Source organism: Eleutherodactylus coqui, chromosome 4 (genome assembly GCF_035609145.1).
Source record: "Eleutherodactylus coqui strain aEleCoq1 chromosome 4, aEleCoq1.hap1, whole genome shotgun sequence".
Classification (NCBI taxonomy): Eukaryota; Metazoa; Chordata; class Amphibia; order Anura; family Eleutherodactylidae; genus Eleutherodactylus; species Eleutherodactylus coqui.
Window position 1 is genome coordinate 227,514,161 of NC_089840.1, and position 26,283 is coordinate 227,540,443.

General features: G+C 41.5%; 1 protein-coding gene across 1 annotated transcript in view; it reads right to left on the bottom strand.

Moving 5' to 3' along the window:
• The window catches only part of TMEM26 (transmembrane protein 26), a 62,893-nt gene extending 37,680 nt beyond the window's left edge, over positions 1 to 25,213 (bottom strand). Inside the window, exon 1 of the mRNA XM_066600810.1 lies at positions 24,836 to 25,213. Coding sequence (XP_066456907.1) covers positions 24,836 to 25,026 — 191 coding nt within the window. The 5' untranslated portion in view covers positions 25,027 to 25,213. The remainder of the gene's footprint in view (positions 1 to 24,835) is intronic.
• Positions 25,214 to 26,283: the final 1,070 nt, after the last annotated feature.

A 26,283-nucleotide genomic window follows, 5' to 3' on the forward strand; every position in this document is an offset into this window, starting at 1 on the left:
GCCTCAGGCCTTAGACCTTCTAATCAGGAAGGGGGCAGATTTCCGTCATTAGGTATATTAGTACCAATCCATATCCCCAACATATTGTGTGAGACGGAAAACTCCTGTATTAAAAAAAAGTACACATTTGATTTATAGGTTTTTTTTTTAAAACTGAATGGCATGAGAATGTATCAATTTTCTATCATGAGAAATTGGAATTGTAATCGAAATTCAGGCCAATGTAAGGGTGGACACATCTGTATATCAAGAAATGAAAAAGAAGTAAAACAGAAGCTGCCAGATTTTACAGGAAACCATGTGCAGCGCTGAAATCTGATATTGGTCATTAAAATGCATCCCCGCACATCCTATATATTGTGTGAGTCACCATGTAACACGTCCAACTTTTAGCTGGCTGCTCCTCCTTGAATCTGTAGACTTTCTGAGCATCTGTAACTACAGCACAGTATGGATCACTTAGAAGTAGTTATCTGTACCAACTGAGATTATCAAAAGTTTAACATAAATCAATGGTCAATATTCCTGCAGTTCAATAGTAATAAATGAAAGACAAATACATTTAATAAGGGCATTTAAGCTCCATAAAATAATTTCTTTTACCAGAGCAGAAGATTACACAGTATGTGCCAAATATAGATTTAGTAACAGGAAGTGTAGGACTTGTCCAGTTCCTAATAATTTCACAATTTCCAGGCTTATTTCTAAGTAGTCACTACTTTCAAAAATTTAAATTATTATGAGCAAATATATTAGGAGCAAACTTTTAAAAGTTCAGTTAGGCTGGTTCACCAAAGTTTTGCAACATGTTTGGTTAGTTCAAACCAAACTGGAAGTTCACCAAAATCCCTATAACTGGTGTATAACACCTTCTCAGAGTCATAAAATCCTTGTATAATACTATTAGAGTGTTATAAAGAGCTTTTATGGCTCTTTGACAGTGTTATACACCAGTGTTCAGGACTAGTGTTCACTAGAACCCTGTTTCGAGTAAAACTGTGATAAAAGCTCTGCTTGGGTTTGTACCGAACCAAACTTTTAGCAAAGTTCAACAGGATTATACTGGTTCAGAGTTTGCTCAACATTAGTAGGAAACATTATATATGTCTGTTGATATGTATATAATGGAAATAATCATTTATGACATGTCTCTGGGGAGTACCCACACTGTGCTCATGTTGCACTTTTTATATACAGTAGATTATATGATAATAGAGGGGGTACAGAAATGGCCTTCCCCGAAACTTTTGTGGGAATTGAGAGCTGCGTTTGGTTGGGTATTACAGAAACTGTATTAATGACTTTGCAGCGCCTCTCCATGAATTACTTTGAGATACAGTTGACAGGCCAACGAATCAACCTATACAATGGGAAGAAAAGCATGAGCGTGCCCTACTGTGTATCAAAAGAGCTCTGACGGAGGCCCCAATCCTAGCATATGCCAACTTTGATAAGCTGTTCATATTGTAAACAAATGGTAGTTTATATGGGTTAGGAGCTGCCCTAACCCAAATGCAAGAAGGACTTGAGAAAGTTATAGCTACCTGAGCATTACAAGAGTAAGAACATAACTCAGACAATTGTTCCTTCAAATTAAACTGTTGGCACTTGTCTGAACAGTAATGGAAATGTTTTAGAATACTTAGCGGGAAGTGAATTGTTATCATGACAGATGACAACATTTTAGTTTTTTTTTTTTAAATGCCAAGCTGGGAGCACTGGAACAGAGATGGATATACTTCTAGCTAAGTATAATTTTTATATACGCTATCACCCCAAGAAAAAAACAGCAACGTTGATACGTTGACCCAAGTCACTTTAGAAAAACTCAACTGAGAAAGAGCCAAAATACTGGAGGATTTCAAAATACCAGACCTGAAAAGAATCCCTTTACTCTTAGTACAGGTGAGGTCAAATGGTTTGGCCACTGAAACTCCAGTATTGCTAGGAAAGATGAATGGTAATTAGGTCTACCTCTAAGACAAAGATGCTACACTCTTTAGAGTGAAACAGTCAGTAGTAAGGACTGCAATTTAGTGAAATGATCAGCCATTACAAGAGTGTATTGATCAGAATGTAATCAGTCATAACAATCTCTAGAGGTCTACTTGTCTAAATAGTCTGAACAGGGGCTCTGTGATCAGAAATTTTAGTCAAATCACAGGTTTTACACCTAATGTCTTCAGTTGTGGGCAGAAAATCATACGCTACAGCCACTGAAACATTCTCATTGGTCCAAATTGAGCCCAATTCTCATGAGCTTCTTTTTGACTATCTTCCATGCACCTGTCTGATATTTTTACTGGATGAAAAAGTCCTGCATTACATTTCATACTGAATATGCTCTGGCAGCTCTGAACGGAGTCTCTAACGTAATTGTGAATAGAGCCTAACCCTGTGAGTCAGTCAGAAACAAATGGCAAAAGCAACAAAGCTGTGCTTGGGTTATTGTTGGTGCATAGACCATCATTGGTTGGTACATTTTTGGCCATCAGATTACAGTACTGAGTTCTCTCAGGGATTAGTGTTAAATAGAGATGAGCAAGCACCCAAATGCTAGAGTCCGTGCTATTCGAGTCAAGCTTTTCGTAAAATTCGAGAGCTCTACTCGAGGAACGAACCCCATTGACTACAATGGGAGACTCGAGCATTTTTGTATGTGGAACGCATGGTCCCGAGCTTTTTTTTTGTTTTTTACTTGGTTCGTGTTTCTCTCTCTCTCTCCCCCTCCCCCCCTTCCCCTTCCTACCAGACTAAAAATTTTCAAATGACGCACGCTGCGTCGCGGTGGGCAGGGGCCAAAACAGGCACGTCACTGCAGGGAGGAGCCAAAAGCTGGGGCGGGGTTGAACGTGATTTGATGCTCGTTCGAGTAACGAGCACCATCGAGTACGCTAATACTCGAACGAGCATCAAGCTCGCCAGAGTACGTTCGCTCCACTCTAGTGTTAAACCATTGTATGGAACAGAACTCCCATTTATCTTGTATCGAAACAATAGGATACTGTACAATGGAAGATTCTTGGTAACTAATCTTGGTGAGATCCGCACTTGAGATATTAGATTTACTATAGTACCACTGAAAAAATAACTGCTCTAAGGTGAATTTCAAACATATGGGACCGAGGGTACTGGTAGATAGAGGTTATAAGCTTAATTGCTAAAAGGATAAATCCTTGGGTTGGAGTACTAGAGTGACTGGTGTGTTAGACTTAATAGTAATTAAAAATTGCAATAACAGAATATATATTTAAGCATCGTGGTTGAGTCTCTGGTTAATTTTTGTTGATGATTAATACCTAAAGCCTGACAATAGACAATAAGTTAGAAGAATAAACCATTTCCACATCAAAGAATACTATTGTACAACTTGCATTTATTAAGGTTATTTACCTACTTTAATATTTGCACTGATAGAGTCATACATATTGTTAAAAAATTAAAAGCTAGAAATTCTGGTTTCACCATCTCACGGTGTAATATTCCTCACCCTGCTGTCATTATGCTACACCTGCTTGTTTCTGCACAATATAGTTAAATGAAACAATTCTGACTTATGGGTATGTTTCACAGGGTGAAAATCGGGCATATTTTTTGCTACGGATTTGAATGTAAAAAATCTTAAGCATATTACAGTACAAGCCAAGTGTATGAAATTTCCAGAAATCTCATCCACACACAGTGTAAAAATTGACCTATGATGCGTATTTTAAATCTGGTTGATTTATGCTGCAGAGTGGTGATCAATGTGTTGCAGATTTTCTCCACTGAGCCTAAAGGGAAACTCAAAATCTGCAACAAATCCAAACTGGTACGGATTACCTATGGATCTGCAGGCAAAACCCACAGACAGAGATATTTTGTAAAGTAGAAAAATACAAAAGCTGAGAACTCTTGACTTAGAAAGTAAAACCAAATGGCCACAATATGTTCCAGAACTTTGCTTCAGTTCCATCATCACTCCTCTTCCCTGAATAGTCTTTCCCACCGGTCTCTGTTTCCTGGCCTCCGGTAATGATATGTTGAATAGAAACCTGACTGCTGCAACCAATCACAGGCTGCCATGGTCACAAGGGTTTAAGCGTCATAGTTGAAGGTCAAGAGAGACCATGGGGGAACAGGTTAGACTTTTCAGGGGTTCAGAATTTTGGACTTGTTTACATATACTGTACAAAGAAATGGAATTCAAAGAAAGGGACATCTACTTTAAATATCTGTATGTGATTTTGATTCTTAAAACTAAATCCTTAAGTATTGTTACTTTCCAATAGAATATCAAAGAGTGACTAGTCTGACTTCTTCCGCTATTACAAATGATTGTACATCATGTATTGCTATAATTTCTGCTGCTGAGTTTCCCACCTGTAGGTGGTTATGGTAATATACAGAAGTACAGGTTACTTTGTTGGCTATGTAATCTAAACTATTAGATTGTGTAGAAAACTTGCTACCCATTGATATGCCAGCATGCCCAATGGCAGGGGTCACATCTGACCGGTCTAAAAACACTTTAGTTTCATAACCAGAATTTATCTCGGATACTGAATTTACGGAGACGGGTGTACAATATTTGTGTAATGCACCATAAGCCTGTTTTATTCTTCAATTGTAAGGCATTCTGTGATATTTCACTTCCAGGCGAAAATATAAATAATAGTAACTCTAATAAAGGAAGAAATGATAGCCAATAGAGAGGCTAATAATGTGTTTATACGATAAGGGACTTTTATATAGCTCGATACGAGTCAGTAACAAGCATCGATGTTGCAGCCGTTCGGAGGTTCCCACCTTGCTTTCAGGCCAGACCAGGGTTTAGCAGTATTCCTACCTCTCCTGGAGCTGAGGGGTGTGGTGGTTGCAAGAGTAATGTCAGTCCTCACCTGGTGCTGAATAGCTCTGCTCCTATTTAAACAGTGCTAGTATTGACTCCTGTGCTGGTCAATGCTTCAGTTGCCGCTGGACAGCTGCTGAGGAAACGCATCCTGCTTGAAGCTCCTCCGTGCGAGCTAAGTTCCTATATCTGTTTTGTTTGGTTTTCTGTTTCCCTTTCTTTTGGTTCTAGGGCTCCCTGATAGGGTTTTGTCAGTTGCCCAGGAACGAGTACAGGTCCGCACCTATAGGAGCGATCAGCCCGCCGAGTAGGCAGGGCCCCCTCCCGGGTAAGGGGTTTATAGGGAGAGGTTTTCCCGTAGTTTTATGTTTCTTTTGCACAGGTGTGCCTTTTCGTTTGTTTTGGATATTGCATGTCCAGTTGGACGCAACAATCGATCAAAGAGATTGGCGTTTGACTAATCTTTACATTGCCAAGATTCTCTGTGGGATGAGCAATCATTCGTATGATCATCTGTGTGCTGTCGGCAGCGCATCTCCTGTTTTACCCCGGGAGATGAGCTACTGATGATGATGTTTGGCACAACATCAATGTTGGGTGATCAGCAGCACCTTTGCATGGGCAGATGACTGGATGAATGAATCTCATGTGTAAATGGCCCTTAACAAACTACAAATAAAATCACATCAGCTCAGAGTAACTTCACTGAGTACATGCAAGCATGATATACATACTGCATCAGGGAAACATTAAAAAGCAAAATAAAATTCCCAATATATATATATATATATATATATATATATATATATATATGTGTATATATATATATATATATATCTTTGTTGCCAATAGAAAGTAATCACAGCACAGATTTCATTTTACCTCAGCAGTATAATAAATGAATGCTGTGCTGTGATTGGTTACTAAAGACAACAAATACAGGTGTTCTGTATAAGAGTGTGTGTCAGATTGTGTTGCTGGGACCTGTAGTTCTATGAGTTTCCATGAGCACCCTTCCACAGGTGTGGGATATGTGAGCTGGCTGGGTGTAGTGCTCTCCAGCCTGCCAATCCTCACTGGTCTGCTGCACATATATACCAGCCTCTCTGTCTTGAGGATGCTGGCTTCCCAATACCCAGGTGTTTGTAATAAAGGATTTAGTTGTGTACGTGTGTAGGTGTGTACAGAGACATGTTCTGAGTCTCTGTGCAGGTGACCGGACATGGGAGGTGAACAGTCCATGTGGTACACAATCCCTGGTGTGTTGGTGTAGTGTGAACAGTGTCCTGTGCTGCTTGGACTGTTTACCATCTAGGGTGAGGTAGGGCCCTAGGTTCAAGCATGGAGCCATCCCTATTGGGATGATTGCCCCACTTGCAGGCAGATTTCCTGTGGTTAGTTGTCTCATTAGAGTAGGGACCCATGAGACAACGAGGACTCTTGCCATGGGGTTAAGTGTTTTGGCCAAGACACGAACCAGTAACTCGTACCTAATCTATTTCATCTGTTTATGCGTGCAAGAATGCTAGGTCAGTGTTTTGTGTTGTTTGTCAGTCCTTGTGTCATGTCTGCCCGTGAGTCTGGTTCGCAGTTCACTTGCTTTTGGTATTCTGTGTGTGCAGTTCTTTAGTTTACAGAGGAACTAGACACAACAGACGAACAGTGTAGTGCCAGGATCGAAAGTAGGCTACTTTTCTGTGACCCACCTTGTATATTTGAACCATAATACTACTCAGCAAAGCACTAAAGTCTAATATCTCCTGGCCTAAGCAGGTATTCAGCCTGAATCACAACAACTTCCTTTTCTGTCATCTTGAAAATGGAAGATAAGACTCATCTGAGCTAAATACTGAAGATTAGGGCTCACTTATACACAACCCTTTAATGACTCAGTTTTGTATGGCGGCTGTTCACTCTAGCTAAGAGGTGCACAACATTCTCCACATGTGGCCCATAATGCCATTCTTTGCAGCCCCAATCATCTGAACACAGACATATTCATGTGGCTGCCCACATGTAGTTTCCGTGAAGAAAAGTGGCACATAGCAGAACAACAGGAACGCACAAGTACTAAGGGTGCACTGTGTAGCCATGTCTGGGTCTCCTATAGATGAGAATAAAATCTGTTGACCCATTTGGCACTCCAGAAGTAAGTAAATGAGTTAGAGGCATTGTATATACATGCAGCTCTCTACATTGTAGTTTATATGATTTATCAAATGACAGACCTTTACCTCAACATTAGGGATGAGCGAGTATACTCGCTAAGGCACTACTCGCTCGAGTAATGTGCCTTAGCCGAGTATCTCTCTGCTCGTCCCTAAAGATTCGGGGGCCGCCGCAGCTGACAGGTGAGTTGCGGCTGGGAGCGGGGCAGAGCGGGCGGGAGAGAGGGAGAGAGAGATCTCCCCTCCATTCCTCCCTGCTCTCCCCCGCAGCTCCCCGCCCCGCGGCGGCACCCGAATCTTTCGGGACGAGCGGGGAGATACTCGGCTAAGGCACATTACTCGAGCGAGTAGTGCCTTAGCGAGTATACTCGCTCATCCCTACTCAACATCCATCATCTACAATGGAGAGAGTCATATTGTCTCCTCCTCTCTGGAGTGCAGATTAGGGGGAAGGGCTGACCCCCTTTCTCTCAATAGGTGAGAAGTGGAATTTACTTTGATTTACTATGACATATATTTGGGATATAAATGTTTCAGATGGGAATACCCTTGTGGTCCTTAGAAGTGGTTCAGTAAGACAATATGGCCCTCAGACCTGAAAAAAACTGTGCACCACTGTTCTAGGTCATAGAAAGCAGTCCCAATGCTGTCTAAATGCCCATTTACATGCAACGATAATCTTTCAAACGACAGAAAGGTTGAAAGATTTTGCGATCTATTTGCATGAAGTGTTAATGGACATCAAAGTCATTAACACTTTATCATCCTCATTTGCATGTAAAAGGGCCTCCAGGAGCTGTTTGCAGAGCTCAGTGTGTGATTAATCACAGACCAGCTATGCACACAGATGCATTATTCCGCTCAAGGCTGACAGCAGATTACAATGTTATCTGCCGCTCGTGTGAAGATAACAGCCAGAGGTCTATTGAGAGATACTTCATCTCTCACTAGCTGAATAATGGATTTTAATTTCACCTTAAAATACTCGTTCAAATGAGAAGTGCACGATGCTCACGTTTACATGTAACAATTATCACTCATTTTCGGTCGGTTGAGTGATAACTGTTACATGTAAATGGGCCTTTATGATTAGACAGTGCATCAGAATAATCACAGTGACTCTGCTGGATTATAAATCTGGTGCATTTTTAGACTGTCTTGTCTAACATTATACCACCTATATGCTTAGTTCATGTCAGATTTTAAGCTGAAAATGTTGGCCCCCAATGTTACATTTCGGTCACAACCCCTTTCCAATGACCAACGCCTCTTTTTGTTGAAACAAAAGTTAAGAGTCAGAAAGTGTCTAAAACACATTGGGTCACATTTATTACTGGTGATCAGCTAGAGCTCTGGTGTAAATTGTACCTCTTTTTTGACACAAATCAGTTTAGACAGATTTACTATTGATTTGCGCCAAAAAGAACAGATGTTACGCCTCTCACTCCACTTTTCAAAATTGTCTAGAAAATTGGCATGCTGCTTGGGTAGGATTTAGAAACTTAATACATGCGACTTTAAAAAGTCACAAAACTTGTTGCAGTCTCACTGATGTAGCTGGGTGGCATACAAAGTGACCCCATACTTGTAAACAAATTAATTAACACTGTGCGATATTTGATACATTTGTTACATTTTAAACTTGAGAAGGAAAAAAAAACATGCAGGAAGGCTGGCATCAAAAAATCATCTGCCGATCAATGCCTCTCATTCTAAATGGGGTGGATGGCATATAAGACAGTTTTCTGGCATAATTTGCACCAGTAGTAAATCTGCCCTATTATTTTTGTAACTTGAGCCTTGATGGGTACGTAACATGATTCTCCCAAAGATATTGTACTGTATCACACAGTGTTAAGACATTGAGCTCAGTACATGTCATAGTTTAGTTATCATGTGTCAGATTTTCAGATGTGAAACATTATCCTCCAGGCAAGTCATGGTTACTTCTGTTTTTCATTAAGTCCCACTAAGCGTCCTGCCTTCTACTGCTATGAGCCAAACCTCATTTCACTAGTCTCCGTTTCCAAAATCTTGGACGCCACTGCATTTTTTGGTGATTAGTTAAATATGTAGCAAGTACCTTCCGCCTCTGATATTACACAAAGTTGTATTAATATCAGTTTTTTGATATAAAGATCTCCAGTTGATGAAAGCTTTACTATACCATTCACAGTCATTTAGTCCGGGTTCACATCTGTGCTGGAACGGAGGTCCCATCGCAGATCCGGCACTGGAAGAAATCGTGTTGCATGTAGCGCTTTTTCTTCTGGTAAAATGCCAGGCAACTGAGCGGAAACCGAACGGACCCCATTATAGTCAATGGAGACCATTTGGTTCCATCATAAGATGTATGCATTGGGCCGCGGGACTCCCCTTTCCTGCTCCCTTTCCTGAATGGAACAGGAAAACGGAACCGTTGATGCAAAAGCAGCTTTGGGAATTCTTGTCTAAAGCCAAACAGAAATTAAAGGGAGTGTGTCATCTGAAAATTATTCTTGTACCTCCTCCCCGGTCTTGCACAATGACCTCTACACATCTCACAGAGCATGTCTCTATATATAAATGTCTCCTATAGAAGTCATTAATGAGTTCCCTCCTGTCCACTTGGTTTGTGGCCCACGAGGCTGCTGCAAAGTATATCTCTAAAAACTGTTAACAGCAGTGCAAGGAAGATGGCAGCCCCCAAAGTCATATACAGACAATAGAATAACATTGTGGATTGTAGATAACAGCTGTGGATTTAAAATCTGCAGACCACATCAATTCTGATGCAGATTCTGCTTGGTTTATTCCAATGCACCACAAAATGAAGCAAGTTTACAAATAGCTTTGGGTAAAAGTGACCGACCTTTATTTGTAGTGTTGTGCAAACTTTTGAAAAGCTTGGTTCAGCCAATTTGTTGAACTTCGCCCAAAATTTTAGGTTCAAACCAAACCACAACTTCACCAACACCCCTAAAAGTGGTGTATAACACTGTCTAAGGCCTTAAAGACATAGCCGTGATTCCTTAACATTTTGTGGGCATGAGAATCATGCCCGCAAAACATGATGAGGCAAAAACAATGGTTTTATTTTCATTAGCATCATTCTCGCGTGATATTACTATGTGCAACAAAATATACGCCCTGTCCTATCATTTATATGTTTTTATATGTGCGAGATCTATCTGCCAGCTTTTTTACAATGCGCAATAGCGCCAAATTTAAACGGTAAAAAAAAGAACTTTTCAGTGGTTCATGCGCAAATACGCTCCGCTGCAGTGAGTGTATTTGGGCATGTGTCCGTGTGTTTAAGTCTTAAGAGCCATAAACAGCTTCTTCCCAGTGGCGTAACTATAGAGGATGCAGGGGATGCGGTTGCACCCGGGCCCAGGAGCCTTAGGGGGCCCATAAGGCCTCTCTTCGCCATATAGGGAACCCAGTACTATGAGTAAAGCATTATAGTTGGGGGCCCTGGTACAGGTTTTGCATCAGGGCCCGGGAGCTTCAAGTTACGCCTCTGCTTCTTCCATCTCCATAAATGTATGTGCTATATCAAGAAAGGTGATTACTATGTAGAAGAAACCCAAACAAGCGAGAACCTAGAAATAACATGCAGATATTATCCTAGGTAAGCTTTGAACCAAGGACCCCAGCACTACAAGGCAACGGTGCTAACCACTTAGTCACCATGCTCCTTCTTCTTCCTTTTCATACATTTAAAGAGGAGGAAGAGGAGGAGTTTTAGAGGGTTAGCAAATTTCGACCAGAAACAGGGTTCAGCTGCTTTAATTCACTCAACATTAATTATGTGTCCACAGCTCCTATGCAGATCTATGTGATCCACAGTAAGGGTGCTTTCACATGGGTGAGTTTCCCGTGGACATTTTGTACGTTGGGAGACGCACACAGTTTACACAAAAAAACAACCCATTTTATTTTTTGTATTGGAGGTTGGATTTATGAATCCCGTAACCAGGAAGTGATGTTATGTGGGCAACCAAGGACTGCAAGAAGTGCAGCGGGAGGGACCTGCACCAAGCCTGCTAGGTAATGTATTCCTTTTTTTAATGTAATACAGCTAGGGCTTATTTTTGTGGTACGGCTTATATTTAAAGCCTGCCTGAAATCCCCCCAAATTAGGATAGGGCTTATTTTCAGGGTGGGTCTTATTTTTGGGGAAACAGGGTATCTACACCCTACTTTATGCTAACCTAGCAAATGGTTGTTATGGAGAAATAGAAGACAGATGGGAGCATGACTGCAGGATCAGATTAGTCAGGCTCTGTTTGCAGTCTGTTACTACTGAGAAACATAGGTCTGCATAGGAGCTGCAAACACAAAGAGGAAGGACACTTTCAACTAATACGGTTTGCAAAGTTGCTTCATTTTTTTTATTTTAGATACATTACAGCAAAATGGTTGTAAGGGTAGACCTTTTGTTTTACTTGTGTTTTTAAGATTGGTTTATCAACATTTGATATTGCAAGCAATTCCCATAGGCTTTTAGATAGAACATTAGTTAATGATACACCCGGGATTGCATATTGTTACACATAATTGCTTCTCTTTTGTCTTCACGCCTTTTTTCCAAGTATAATTAGGTATTCTATTTAGATCATCAGAACCTACACTACAGACACTTGTGGTCTATGCCTGACACTGAAAAGATTGGTTAGGCTGTATGTCCAACGGTGATCTTGTGGCTTTAATTGGTACTATGGGATGCATCCTAAGGGTTATAAATAGAGATGAGCGAGCATACTCGATAAGGCAAACTACTCGAGCGAGTAGTGTCTTATTCGAGTACCTGCCCTCTCGTCTCTAAAGATTCGGCTGCCGGCGCGGGTGAGAGGTGAGCAGGGGGGAGCGGGGGGTAGAGAGGGAGAGAGAGATCTCCCCTCCATTCCTCCCCGCTCTCCCCCGCCGCTCCCCGCCCCCTGCTGGCCCCCGAATCTTTAGAGACGAGCAGGCAGGTACTCGAATAAGGCACTACTATATGAATGGTATATTCCGCGAGCGGACAAAAAAATTGCACCATGCTCTATTTTGCTGTAGACACCGCGAAGAAGTCAATGGAGGCTGTCCGACCCATAGCCCATCCACAATTAACATTATAGATGGGCCGCAGGTACCCGTATCATCGCCTAATGACGGCGCGAGAAATCCAAATATTTCTTAAAAATCTGTACTGCGCCTGACCACCTGCAAACCTCCGCATTACTGATTTAGCAGGTACGTGTGGTCGCCGGCCAGGGTCACAGCCGAATTCCGCTGTGAGATTCACATGTGGAATGCAGGTGCCTAACTAGGAGTCTGATGTCATAGTTCTGTGACCCTTTTTGTTAATGAGTTGTTCACATCTCCAGGATTCCCTTTCACTGGATGCTATTTCTCGATGACACCATTCTTGGTATATTCTCAAAAATGTTGCAAAGAAAACCCCCTCAAGGTTGGCAGTGTATGAAATACTGGTTTGGACTAGTCTAGCACGGATGACCAGGTCTCATTAGAAGTCGTTCAGAATGTTTGATTTTCCCATTCTAGTGTAATGTCCTTACAGTGTGTATACTGAAATGTTAGAGACCGTTCTCATGTGTCCTGACACTGGGTCATTCTTTTCTCTGTTCATGGCACCATCCTCAACTACTGGAACTGAGTCCTGTGTGGCAAGGGACAGTCCGTTTCCTTGCATGTGGTGGGACATCTTTGGCTGAGTCATCAGGGCTCTCTCTGGATCACTCTGTGCCTGTGCTCACATATGATCATGAGACCAAAGCTGTACATACAGGTTCGAATTATCCAATTAATTTGCAACCTCCAGCAAACAAGAAAACAGACGTCCAAAAAGATGTATATGTGTGTATACACAAAAACCATGAAAAAAAATATTTCACACTAACTGAATAGTTGAACTTTCGACAGACTATTATAATAAGATTACTTGAGTAAGTGTTGGAAAACACCTGCCAGAAAGACCTTAGGCTCAAATTCACATTATTTTATGCATGTGAACCACTGCCAACATACACATTAATGATGGGAGTAGTGCGCTAGATTGCATGTGCTTATTGACATATGACAATAATCGAAATAGCACACTAACCTGCATCTACTATGTATGTGTGAAAGACCGGCCAGTCAGCATCAGTATACAGGCGCATGTGCAGTGCAATAAAGTTACCACGCTGAACCTTGAAGTGCTTAACCACTACTCATGTATATATGGTAGCCGAGAGCTGAAGATTTTCCGGGGGGGGGGGGGGGGGCGCAGTACGTCGTTCCTGGTCACGTGTTCCCCGCTATCCAATGCATAACGGCGAACACGTAAAAGTAAAAAAGTTAAAATTTCACCTCCCTCATGGATCCAATTCATGAGGGAGGTGAAATTACTTACCTAAGGCCTTTGGAAGTGTCCACTGATGGGATATTTAGCTGCAGACCTTTCTCCAACTTTGGCGCACGTGTTGTCAAAATGGCGGACATAAACGCAGAAGATGGGGAGGGCACAGGAAATTTAAAATCCCCTTGCTCCTAGCTGCTAAAGGTAGCTGAGAGCCTGGAGCAGTGACCGAGGGCCGCAGTGAGCGGTCCCCGGTCACATGATCGCCGTAGTCCAACAGATAATGGCGATCACGTAAAAGTAAAAAAAATGTAAAACTTTAATGGTCCTTTTGGTTTGTGACCCGTTGTGCATACATACATAAGAGTAGGGCCACAATGGGTATGTTTCTAAACATAGGACAAACGGGGGTATCTATTTTGGGGTGAAAGTCTTCAGTCATATGTGTGCTGCACAAAAAAAACCTGTTTTTAAAATGACATAATTGCCAGAAAAAAATGAAAATCGTAATGTTTTCCTTCTGCTTTGCTTAGATTCATTCAAAAACCGTGGGGTCAAAATACACAGTACACCCCTAGATGAATTTATTAAGAGGTCCAGTTTTCAAAATGGGGTCATTTTGGCCGCTCAAGGGCTCTACAAGTGGGCAATAGGGCCTAAAACACCTTCAAGTAAAATTTCTGTTCTGAAAACCACCAGCTTTTCCTTTCGGCTTGGGCCCCGTTGTGCATACAGACATAATATTAGGGCCACAATGGGTATGTTTCTGAACACGGGACAAACAGGATATCCATTTTGGGGTGAAAGTCTTCATTTACATGCATGCTGTACAAAAAAAAACTGTTTTAAAAATGACACAATTGCCAAAAAAAAAAATCGTTATTTTTTCCTTCTGCTTTGCTTAGATTCATACAAAAACTCCTTTGTTCTCCATCATTTTGGCCGCTCAAGGGCTCTACATGTAATATATGGGGCCTAAAAGGCCTTCAAGCAAAATGTCTGTTCTGAAAACCACTGGCTGCTATTTTTGGTCTGGGCCCCGTTGTGCATCCAGACATAAGATTAGGGCCACAATGGCTACGTTTCTAAACACAGGACGAACAGGGGTATCCATTCTGGGGTGCAAATCCTCATTTTCATGTGCACCATTAAAAGACTGTCTTTAAAATGACATATTTGCAAAAATATTAAATTTTATTTTTTTTCTTCTTAATTACATTAACTGGTAAAAAATGTGGCGTCAAAATACTCATGACACCTATCAAGGGGTGTTGTTTTTAAAATGGGGTCATTTGTGGGGGTATCTATCATTCTGACACCTATGAGACTTTGCAATCTTGGCTCGGTGTAGGAAAACAAAGTGTTCCTCAAAAGGTTAATAACCAATGTTATATTTGTACGTCTCCTAAATGGTAGAAAAACCTAAAGTTTTCCAAATGCGTGTCCAGAATAAAGTATTATCATGGGCACATAAGGGGGAGAAAACCACTCTCATCTGAATCTGCCCTAAGACGGATATTTTAGAGGTCAGTCATCCCAACTTCATTAGTTTGCTAGGGAACACATTTTGTAGGATAGTCGTGGATTGTGTTCTGTTTTCCCACTGCATGCCATGAAAATTTTTTCAGTTTTTTTATGGATTTTTTTTGAAACATTCTGACTTTTCTCCACAATCCAAAAACAGTAATGAATTTCTCTTCCATAAAACTGCATGAATGTGTATGAATAACCTGTCATGGAAAATATATTGAAAGCTCCACTGGCACAAAGTAGAGTTACACGTAAAATTCTATATAGCTAGAGAAGCAATAAAACGAAAAATAATGCTAAGCTTCCCCTTGCATCACACAGCTGTTTTTCCACTCAATGAAGAAAGAATATTCTGTGTATTATGCGCATAAAAAATTTCCACATGACCAGGTAAAAAAAAAAATACATAAAAATACAGGCGACATGATAAAAAGCAATGAGTCAATTTTCCAAGCCTCTTCATGCCAGGAGGTCTAACCAAATGTGGAGATGAGAAGAACTGATGGAGGTGATAGCACATGTTATCCTTCTTTGGTAATTCTCTGTGACTTGTAGATTGAAAGAAAATCTCTTTTTCCTCTTGTCTGAAGCTGAAGAAATATGATGAAGTCAACGTGATATTGTTTACAGTCGGAGCACAATGTGAAGAGTACTGGAAATGTTTATGCACAAGGTTTTATGCAGCCTCACTTACTGCACAGTAGCAGAGCTAAATGCCATATAATGGATGGGGAGATGTGCTAAGGCATCTGGTTCCAACTTGTTAGACTTTTAAAAGACTGTGAAATATTCATGAATGTATATGTATGCTTTCTGGCATTACAATTTATTGGGAACAAATATCTTAAAGACAAACTCTACAAGCAAATCCAGTAAGCTGGATTATATATATATATATATATATATATATATATATATATATATAGTGGCGAGTTGGGGTAATTGGCTGGGGATCTCCTGCTTATTTTCCCCTGCCCAGGGGTGGCAGCACTGCAATGATGTCCAGAAACAGGGTAAAGTCCAAATGCTGGTTCCTCCAGCTTTATTTCAGCATAGCTATTCAGTTTACAAAAGGTCTAGCATATCATATGCAACGTGCAACTGCACACTGTTGTGCACCACAGTGCTCACAGCAACGCACACTGCTTCTTCCAGCGAACATTCCAGGAAGGTGACTTCGCCCCGACAGGCGCTGAGCGAGGGGCCGACTACCCCCTGTCCACTCCGTGCTTCCAGGTCCCTCACAGACCAGCACCAGGTCTACATAGACCTTAGGCCCCACAGGCCTCAATGGACCTAAGCTCCACAGGCTTCAAGGACACTGAGTTTGTGAGGGAGGGGAAATTTAAACTGTGCAGCCGCACCCCTGCAGGTGCAGGTTAACTAAACCAAAGACAATGACTGTGCTCAGAAGCCCTCTACAGGCCACTCTTGCTACTGCACTGTCACAATATATGTGTATGTGTATATATATATATATATATATATATATATATATATATATATATATATTCAAAGTCTGGGTAGACAGTGCTAGAGCAATGAAGGATATGTTATATGGTCCATTTGTTAACTCTGTGCCAGAATGTGGGCAGCTCCATGCATCTATGCAACGGATAAGAGGTAATATTTACTAGATCTGCAACCACGTCTCCATTAAAGGGATTGTTTAAGTTGAATTTTTTTTAAAAAGCCCCAAAATAATAAAGAAGCTGCTTCCTCCCCCTGTTTCGTGTTAAGTCCCCCACCAGCAGCACCGGGCCTCTTCGCTGACGTACCGTCTGCAGTCAACTGGTGATGTCCCATAAACCTGCTACAGCCAATGACGAGCAAGGAGACAAGGAGCTGCTGGCGGGGGACTTGTGGGGAGAAGTAACAGCTTGTTTGTTATTTTGGGGCATGGGAAAGCTATTTTTACAAAAAATTCAACTTGGACAATTCTTTTAAGTCTGTAGCTGAATAGAGCCCCTCAAAGGATGAAATAGGGGTCCTGGCATCTCCATTCTACCAATAGGTCCCAAAGGTAGGATAACCATCTATTAGACATTTATGACGTATACTCAGAAGATGCTGTAAATATTTCAGTTGCCCCATAGAGGTATGTTTACACCTTGCAGATTTTCCACAATGGAAAATTTGAGGTGGATTTTGGTGCAGAACCACATCAAAATCTGTATATATTGCATGCAGATTTTAATGTGGATTATAGTGTGGATTCTGATACAAATTTGACTCCTTCCTTTGAAGATGTGGAATTGTTTGAAAAAATCTATAGTTTAGGCTGCATTCGTGGGTCGCATTACTTGGTGCATCTTAGAAATAAGGGGAAACCCAGAAGCGCTGGATCAGGCATATGCTGGATCGGAATGCACTAGATATAATGTCAGGTTGTGCTGCTGGGATCTGTTGTTCTATATGGATTTCCAGCAGCACAGCTCCCCGGGAGTGGGTTTCCCATCACCCTGGGGTTTAGCTTTCATGCATGATGTGTGGTGTTTCTGTGCAGGTAGCCAGACATGTGTGTGAACAGTGATTTGTTCTGCTGGGTCTGTGCTGGTGGACAAACATGTGGTATGAACAGATCTGTTCTGTGTTGTATGCAATCCCTGGTGTGTGGGTGTGAACTGTGTTCTGCCCTGCTTTGGATCGTTTACCATCTCTGGGTTAGTTAGGTCCATAGGTTCCAGTGTCAGACCGTTCCTATCAGGACGATCACCCCGCTTGCAGGCAGGTTTCCTGGGGTTAGTTGTTTTGTTAGAGTAGGAACCTGTGAGACAACGAGGACCCTTGAAGCGTGTTTGCAGGCTTAAGTATCTTGGACAAAATACGAACTAATATCTTGTGCATTCTAGTTATTCCATCTGGCTATGTGTAAAGGTATGCAGGTGAGTGTTTCGATCATTTGTCATTTATGATTTATGTCTGTCCAAGAGTCTTGTTCCCAGTAACAGTCCATCCTTGCATCTGTGTTGAGGCATGGTGCACCTGGCGGACGTAACACATGCCCAGTTATACCCCATTATAATGGAGTCTCCGGGTCCTGGTATGTCTGCACTCAGATTGTGTAGGTGTGCTATGTTAATAGCGTAACGCACTGCAAAATCCAATTTTAATAGTGCTTGATCTGTACTCTCAGGTCTCCTTCACAAGGACATATGCACAGTTGGGTATGCTTCTGTGCAATGCATTTGCCCCGTCAATGAGGCGCTTTTGCGTGCACTTTGGCTTATTGTACTGTACTTTTTATGCTGGCAGGGCATGTTCACATGGACACAGTTAACCCCCATTGCAGTGATTTAAAAGGCTATTTAGCCTAATTAGGTTCAGATGTGTTCCTTTTTTTACTGAATTGGGAAGCACATTGTGCACTGGTGCGCGTCTTGACCTTGCATTTGCGCACCTCCCATAGACTTCTATGGGGACTCTGGGTGGGCAAATATACACAAAAATAAAGCATGTTGCAAAAAAGTGAGATGTGAATGAACCCTTTAAAATCAATAGGGTCTATTCTCTACATATCGCGTGCCTGTCTGAGGGCATCTTCATACTGGTGTATGCGCAAATACGCTCACCGCTATGGAGCATATTTCCGCATGAACCAGTGAAAAGTTTTTTATTTTTACATTTCAAACTCCATGAAAAAAAGCTGAAATATAGGTCCTGCCCTATCTTTTCTTGCATTTATAAAAACTACGTGTGAGAAAGATAGGGCAAGGCAATATTGCTATATGCGAGAATCCTGCTAGTGAAAACGGAACCATTTAAATCAATGGTTTCGTTTCGTAAATTTTTTGCAGCCATGATTTTCACGGACGCAAAGCTGGACAAAAACACACCTATGTGTTCAAGCCCTTCTGTTGAGAACAGGGATCCCCTGACTCCGTCCCACCGGCATAGCCCTCCTTACCACATGGTGTACTTCACATTGAACATCCCCCTATTAGGGGGATGCATTCTATTTATTTGCACATATTAGTACAACTGTCCAAAAATTGAACTATTTATCATCTATAATGTGACATAGTGGCGACACGCCAGCGCAGCTGCTTATTATACCGCCAATGTAAAATACTGTCAGAAAGGAAGACTGCATGAATAGAAGCATTGTTATTTATAATGCTAGTGAAAAAGCACATAGCGATGGAGCTGAATGCAGAATAAATTATTCACTGGTGCAATTCTGACAATTACTGTACATGTAGTCAGTACAAATGCTGAATGTGCTGCTTTCGAAGATATGGATTGTGCTGCTATTTGTTGCCAGCAATGGCATTCAGCACTTTGCAAATTAAAATGAATGTGCAGTAATAGCCGAACTAGCTCCGCCCATTCATCTACCCGGGAGTTCAGTAAGGACATAATATCAAATTAGAACGATGATCCTTTGAGCCACTTGCACTGAATACACTTCCATAGGACCCTATAAGTTACAATGAATGACTACTCAAAAGTTTCTACAATGTCACAAACTCTTAACCCTTTCCAATCCACTGTCTGATGTCTTCCTAAATTCTGATTGAAGCTTGTACAGCTCCAATGTCAGAAGACATCCGACAGGGCATTCTTACCGTCTATTGCCAGCAACTCCGCTGTCCAAGCCTCTCTACTGCACACACACTGGCTTTAGCCAATGATTATTGCTCAAACATCGTTGACCAAAAATGAGCGATAATCGTTACATGTAAATGCGGGCATCAGGCAGTTTTTGTTTGAACGATGATTTTAAGCTGAACTTAAAATCCCTCCTTCAGCTAGTGAGATATAAGGTATCTCTCATTAGACCTCACACTGTTATCTCCATGGCAGGCGGCACATAACATTGTAATCTGCCGCCAGCCACAAGAAGAACAGGGTAGCTGTGTGCACAGCTGGGCGTGTGATTAATCACAGGCTGGGCTCTGCAAACTACTCCCGGAAGCCCTTTTACATGCAAATGAAGATGATAAAGGGTTAATGGCCAGAAGCACTTTATGCAAGTTGATCGCAAAATCATTCAACCTTTGAAGTTTATCTTTGCGTGTAAATGGGCCTTTAGAAAGCTTTCACATAGGACGGAATTATGCTGCCGCTGCGGAATTTCGCACAAAGATCGACAGCTCTAATTGCAAATTTTCAATTCTGCATCAAAGTCTTCAGGTAGCCTGCAGATTTTGGTGGAAAATTTAATATGCCTTGCAGTGAGTTGTGCAGACTATTCCGTAAGTCCCTGAAAGGGCACAGTATTTTACTCTTAGACATTTATGGCATATCCACAATGCCTTTTAGATGTGGGTCCTACCTCTGGGACTGGCATCTATCTCTGGCTGCTGCATCTGTATGGAGGATGAATAAAGAGGTAAATGGAAGTAAACAGAAGGAAATGGACATAGCTGGTGCAAATGCATGGCTACCTTTTCCTTTATTCTCCTCCTGGATATGGCAGTCAGAAGATGCCAAGAGAGGCTGGATAGGTGTCAGTGGATCCCTGTTCTGGAGAATGTTCTGTGGACATCTCTTAGGGTTCTTTCACACAAGACAGAATATTCTGCAACAGCAGAAGCAAGTGAGGAAATAGTCCTGGGTAACAGGGAGAGCCAACGACCCACTAACCTTGGGCAGAGTATTTTGGGTAGAGTGTTAAAGGGAATCTGTCAGCTAAAGCACTGAATCCAACTCTGAGACTCTCATACTCACCTTCTTCACCTTACCCACATCCATTGCATGCTTCTCACCAGATATATAGGCACATGCACATAATAAGAGGACTAGTTATGTGTGCATACATAAGTATTCAGGGGCATGCATGCAATGTCACTGGGAGCAGTGAAGAAGGTAAGTATGGGAATCACATCCTCGGATTCAGCCCTTCAGCTCTTGTTAGCCCATAACTTTAGTTTGTGGGACCCATAGGAACTGACATTCTCTTTAAGGATGCAGCCCCAACTGTATGAAAAACTAGCAACTTCTCAGAATTATGATATCATTAAGACACACTTAGGCCTCGGTCACACGGGCGTTTTTTCCCGCGATTTGCGTATCGCATGACGGATGCGCATCCGCAAATCGCTTGACCGGGGCCGAAAAATCGCCCGAAAAAACTGCTCCTAGCTGCGTTTCATTAGAAACGGGCCGGAGCAATGCAGCCGGCTCCATTGAAAGCAATGGGCTGCGGGCGATCTCATGATGAATTTTCGGGAAGGGCTTAAAAATATAAGCCCTTCCCTGAAATTAATCCAGAAATGTGTAAAAAGTAAAAAAAAATATACTCACCTTGTCCGGAGTTCAGCCGCGGCCGGCAGTTCTCCTGAACTGCTGTGAGTAGTATTCAGCAGCCAGGGATTTAAAATCCCCACCTGCTGAATGAGCTGCTTCTGATTGGTCACAGCCTCACCAATCAGAGGCAGCTCTCACTCACCCATTCATGAATTCATGAATGGGTGAGTGAGTGCTGCCTCTGATTGGTTCAGCGCAGGGACCAATCAGGGGCAGCTCTCAGCTGCGCCGGCAGCCGAATCCTTAGAGACGAGCGGGCAGGTACTCGACTAAGGCACTACTTGCTCGAGTAGTTAGCCTTAGCGAGTATGCTCTCTCATCTCTAGTTGCCAGCTTCCTACCCCAAAATATTGGCCAAGGCAAAAAAAAAAATGGTGCTTGGTTTTGGAGTGTGGCTTAACACAAAGTCTGATTTGACTCTATGTCAGCACATAGTCCCCCTGTATTGCTATCCTAAATATATGTAACTTGGTTGCCTGGTGGCAACCCTATCCACAATAAGGAAAGGAAGAGTGGTCCCAAATGTAAAATACACAACCAAGGTGATACTAATGGTATGGGTGGCTGTCGTTTTTATGTATGTTTTAATGGTCCTTTCAAAATGATTGAAATTACTTTTTTAAATGTGTCTGATCTTTAAACAAAACATGATTTTATTTACTTTGCTTTAAATTTACTCCTAGCCCATTATAAACCATGAGGAAGTCTGCAGCATAATTGTTTATACACTTGTCCAAACACATCAAACTTGAAAAAAGTTTCTACTGTCTCTAGAAACCAATGGAGCCCAGTCCAGAATACTTCATCCGAAGTTACAAGGAAAAGAGAAATGAGTGACCTTTCCTAGAGACGTGCCAAGCTTTTGTAACTGCATTATCAATACTGTTGTAATACTGTGCAGTGACATGTGTGAATATATTCCATTTCACACTGAAGTGGGATAGCTGTTGATTTTTATGCTAATCTGTGTCACAATTTGAACCAAAATCGGTAAATAGCACGCAAATTTTCAAAACACGCAGAACTGTGCAGTTCCTTTATATATGAAAGCAGCCCATGATGAGAAAGGTAGACAAAAGTTCAAGACAATGAGACACTAACTGTATCCTTTAGCCTTGAAATAACTCATGGTGAATCACTGGCGTTACTAATCTTCCAGGTATTCAATTCTACCAGCAGAAATCAAATAGCCCTAGTAATGAAATACTGGTAATGTTAAGGGGCAACTCCAGCCTCCCTCATCTAATTGTATGTCACTCTCTGGATGTCTCCTATTTATATGCAATGCAGCTCCTTGTCTTATACTTATCAAGCACCATCTTGATGATGAAATTTCTCCCTGCTCACTTTCTCTATGCTCAGCAAATACTTCCATGTGCATCAACACAGCATCACATGACCAGCTAGAGCCAGCATCATCTCTGCCTGCTGGGAGGACACTGTCATTACCTTCTGTATTCTATATTCACCTAAATAGGCCACAGACCATGATTACACTGAACTATCATCTCCTTCATTATAACTGTTACAGGAGCCTCTAGCCATCCGCAGTAACTGTGTTAGGAGTTTCTGTCCCTCTCCCCCATGAAGAGCTTGTCTGGTAGAATCTATGTAATATTATTACACAGGAATTATGCTGACTGAAAAACTGACTTCTTGAGAGAACATAAAGCTGCATAATTCTCAGGTGGTCAGAATGAGATCACTTTAGGAGAAGAGCTCCTTCAATGGAAGTCTTCAAACAGAGCCTGGACAGACATCTGTCTGGGATGATGTAGTGAATCCTGCGTTGAGCAGCGGGTTGGACCCGATGACCCTGAAGGTCCCTTCCAACTCTACCATTCTATGATTCTATGACTTCAGGGAATTTCAGATAGAAAGCAGTAACTAACCAAGGTAATACTGGGGACTACTTGCATAATGAATGAAAAAATAATTACTGGAGTAGTCCTTTAACCCGATGCTAGGTCCTAGGCAGTAATCCCTGATGATGGTAAAAGTATGGCGCAGGATTAAAGCTCCTGCAACATAGCAAGAGTAGGTCAGGTTGATCAAAGCCGAGAACCCGGAGGAGAAGGCGGAAGTGTTTTTTAGCTGCATTCTACCATCCCTGTTGCAGACTACATAGTGTTCAACGAGCGCTATGTAGTAAATAGAGTAAGTGGTAGTGCACTTCTGCTATTCGACCCAGCGATCATGAGACTGTGCGGGTGCCCCATGCCATGGCAGAGCTGAAGGGGTTCTATCAGATCCAGATCAGCTCTGCCAGTGACTGTAATCACTAATTGGGGATGTCTTCTCCAGTAAATATGGCTCCTATGGATGCCCCAGTTACAGTGCAAAAGTGTGAAATAAAAAAATTCAATGTGAATGACTCCCAGAGGTCTTAAATGACATCATGGGGGACATAGATGTTAAAAAAAAATAGTTACAAAAATAATTAAAATAAATTACAGAATAAAATAAAAATATATATCTAAAAACAGAAAATGACCCAACGCCAAGCCAACCAAAACCGTCGCTATATGTGCCCTATAATCCAAAACTATACAAACTATATATCAATACATCCGAAACAAAATGATGAACCCATTCCTGTACTTTGTTTATAGTGTCCAACTGCGCAACTCAAGTTTCCCTCCCATTGAGCTTCTTCCAGGGCTATTGGAGCCTTTGGATTTCTACTGGTACAATAGAATACGTGGAAGATTACCTATGTGAGTCATTCAAAGGCTGATGAACAACCGGCTAAAAATAAGTGTCTTATAGGAACTTGACATTGATTTGAACTTTTCTCCACTTTTCGTGTCATGGTCTGCTTTCATATCCAAAGGAGTTTCTCTTTGTTTTGAAGGTTCATTAAAGAAGTATATCCATCTCTTCGGTCCCTGCTGCGCTCTAGTGGAACTTTGGCTTCTAATACCACAGTTTGGACTTGGGGTGAATTTCTTACAGCGCACAAATTTTGACATGGATTTCACCTGCACATTTGAAGAGGTGAAATCCGCACAGAAAATCCACTACGTAGATTGAAATGCTGTGGATTGAAAACGCACAGCACAGGTCAATTTATGCTGCTGCTTTTTTTTTCCATAGTGTTTTTATGAGATTTCTAGAAATCTCATCTACATTGCCGGTGCTTAAAAATGCTGTTGATTTCCTGCAGCCAATTCTGTTGCAGAAAATCTACAACACTTCCGCTTTATGCAAACTACCCTAAGAAAGCATCACTTCTACATCATAATCCCATGATCCAATAGGTTTACAGTCCAATGCATACTGTGATATGAAGGGTTGTGCTGCATGACAAACTCAGCTCTTCTACCTTTATCTGATAAACTTAGCACTGCATGAACAGTAGCATTGTACAGTTCTTTCTTCTATCTTGTGCTGTTATGCATGCACATACTCCATACATTGACATACCATATGACTAGCATTAATACAAGTTAACTTTCGGAGTTAAAGTGGTACTTTTTGATATAATCAGCTCCCTTAAATTCTCAGTGCTCCTGAGTTGGAACATAAACTATATAACAACTGATCACTACATTGTGACAGTGTTGCTGATGCACATACATGTTATGACAACACGATACAAAAACAGTAAAAAGTTGATACAAAAAATAGACTAGATATAATAGAAGTAATAGAAGGTATAGAATAGAATGGAAACAATGGAAGGTATAGACTATAATGGAAATAATAGAAGATATAGAGCATTCTCACCATTTCAGCCCTCTTCCTTTCTTAAGTTTCAGTGTCAGCACCATCTCAATGCATAGTAAAATGTTCACGAGAGCCAACAGCCAGTAGATATTGTCTTTTTTTAACACAGTGACTCTCCAAACTCCAACTACAGAGTGAAGCATGAATAGGAGTCTAGTCAGAACTGCACTGAGGAAGACTTTAAGTTCCATGATCTTACAGCTTGTCCCTTTGTAAATCCTATGCAATTTCGCCTTTTTCTCCCTTTCCAATGAAGTTTTCAGAGAGGACAGGAAAGTTGCTCCGGGGATATGTGATGTGTATCTGTACAGATGCTTTTTCCTTTCCTACAACAAAGAAGCCTATAGCAGCTCTTAAACCGCCCCTCCTCCAGACTTCCTGAACTCATGCGTCTGCTGAACTTGTCCCGAGCTGAATGGTCCTTTGAGCAGTTTATAGGGAGAAGAAAGTGAGAATAGGTCTCCTACAGTCATTAGTAATTAATTACGCCTCTTTTAATATTCACTAGACGCTTATTAGCAGCACAGTTTCTACTTTTCTAGTCCTAAAACATGTAAACTTGAGGATTTCTAAAAACTTTTTGTGGAATATTAGCTTTGAACTTACATCTGCATTACATGGATCTAGAAGTAAATCTGACTTTAGAAGTTTCCTCTGCTCAGATTAAATGTTGCACTCTGGTATATGAGGGTGATATAAAATCTGAAATATGATCTCATATAAACTTCCCATCTTCTTTTCTTTCCTGCTCTCACAGCTGGCAGGAATTGATAGGCTGTGATTCACCCAATATGTCCTTTTTATGTGCACAGCTCCTGTGGGGATGGGGTTATGGGCTAGGGGCTCACCGTGGCTCAGAGCCCACGGGCATTCACCTGTTCCGATCAGGGCCAATCCAAGCCCGTCTTTATCCATCTACTTGTGGCTTTTGCAGTTTCTTTAGCGCTTTACTTGTGCTCAGCCCTTTTTATAAAAGTCAATGGAAGTTACAGAAAGTATGTTGTACCCCTCCATTTGACTTTATGGAGAACTCAGCAGCAGTGAATTATTGAGCAGGGTTTACCTCTATAAGAGTTATGGAAACTACATGGCCACTTCTCCATCGACCTTTATGGGTGTGACTCAACAAATTGGGGTCACCAGACTCTTGTTCTCCTGATAGGTTATAATTTCAGAGGAGGTGTATGTCACAAGTGCTTAAAGCGCCCAATCCAAATCCAAACAAAATTCTGTTTTGAGGTGGTGGGTATATTATCTGCACTTGTTCCTCTCTGCCATCCCTCCAATCCACCTGTTCTAGGTCGTGTTTTTGGCTGTTCAAGATGGCTGACCCAATTGACTTCAATGGCAGCAATATTTGGTTGCATGACCCCTGTCATGCTCAAAGTCGCTGTGTAGGGCTATTCTTTAAGGTACTACTAGTTTTACAAAAAAAAAAGCAATGTTGA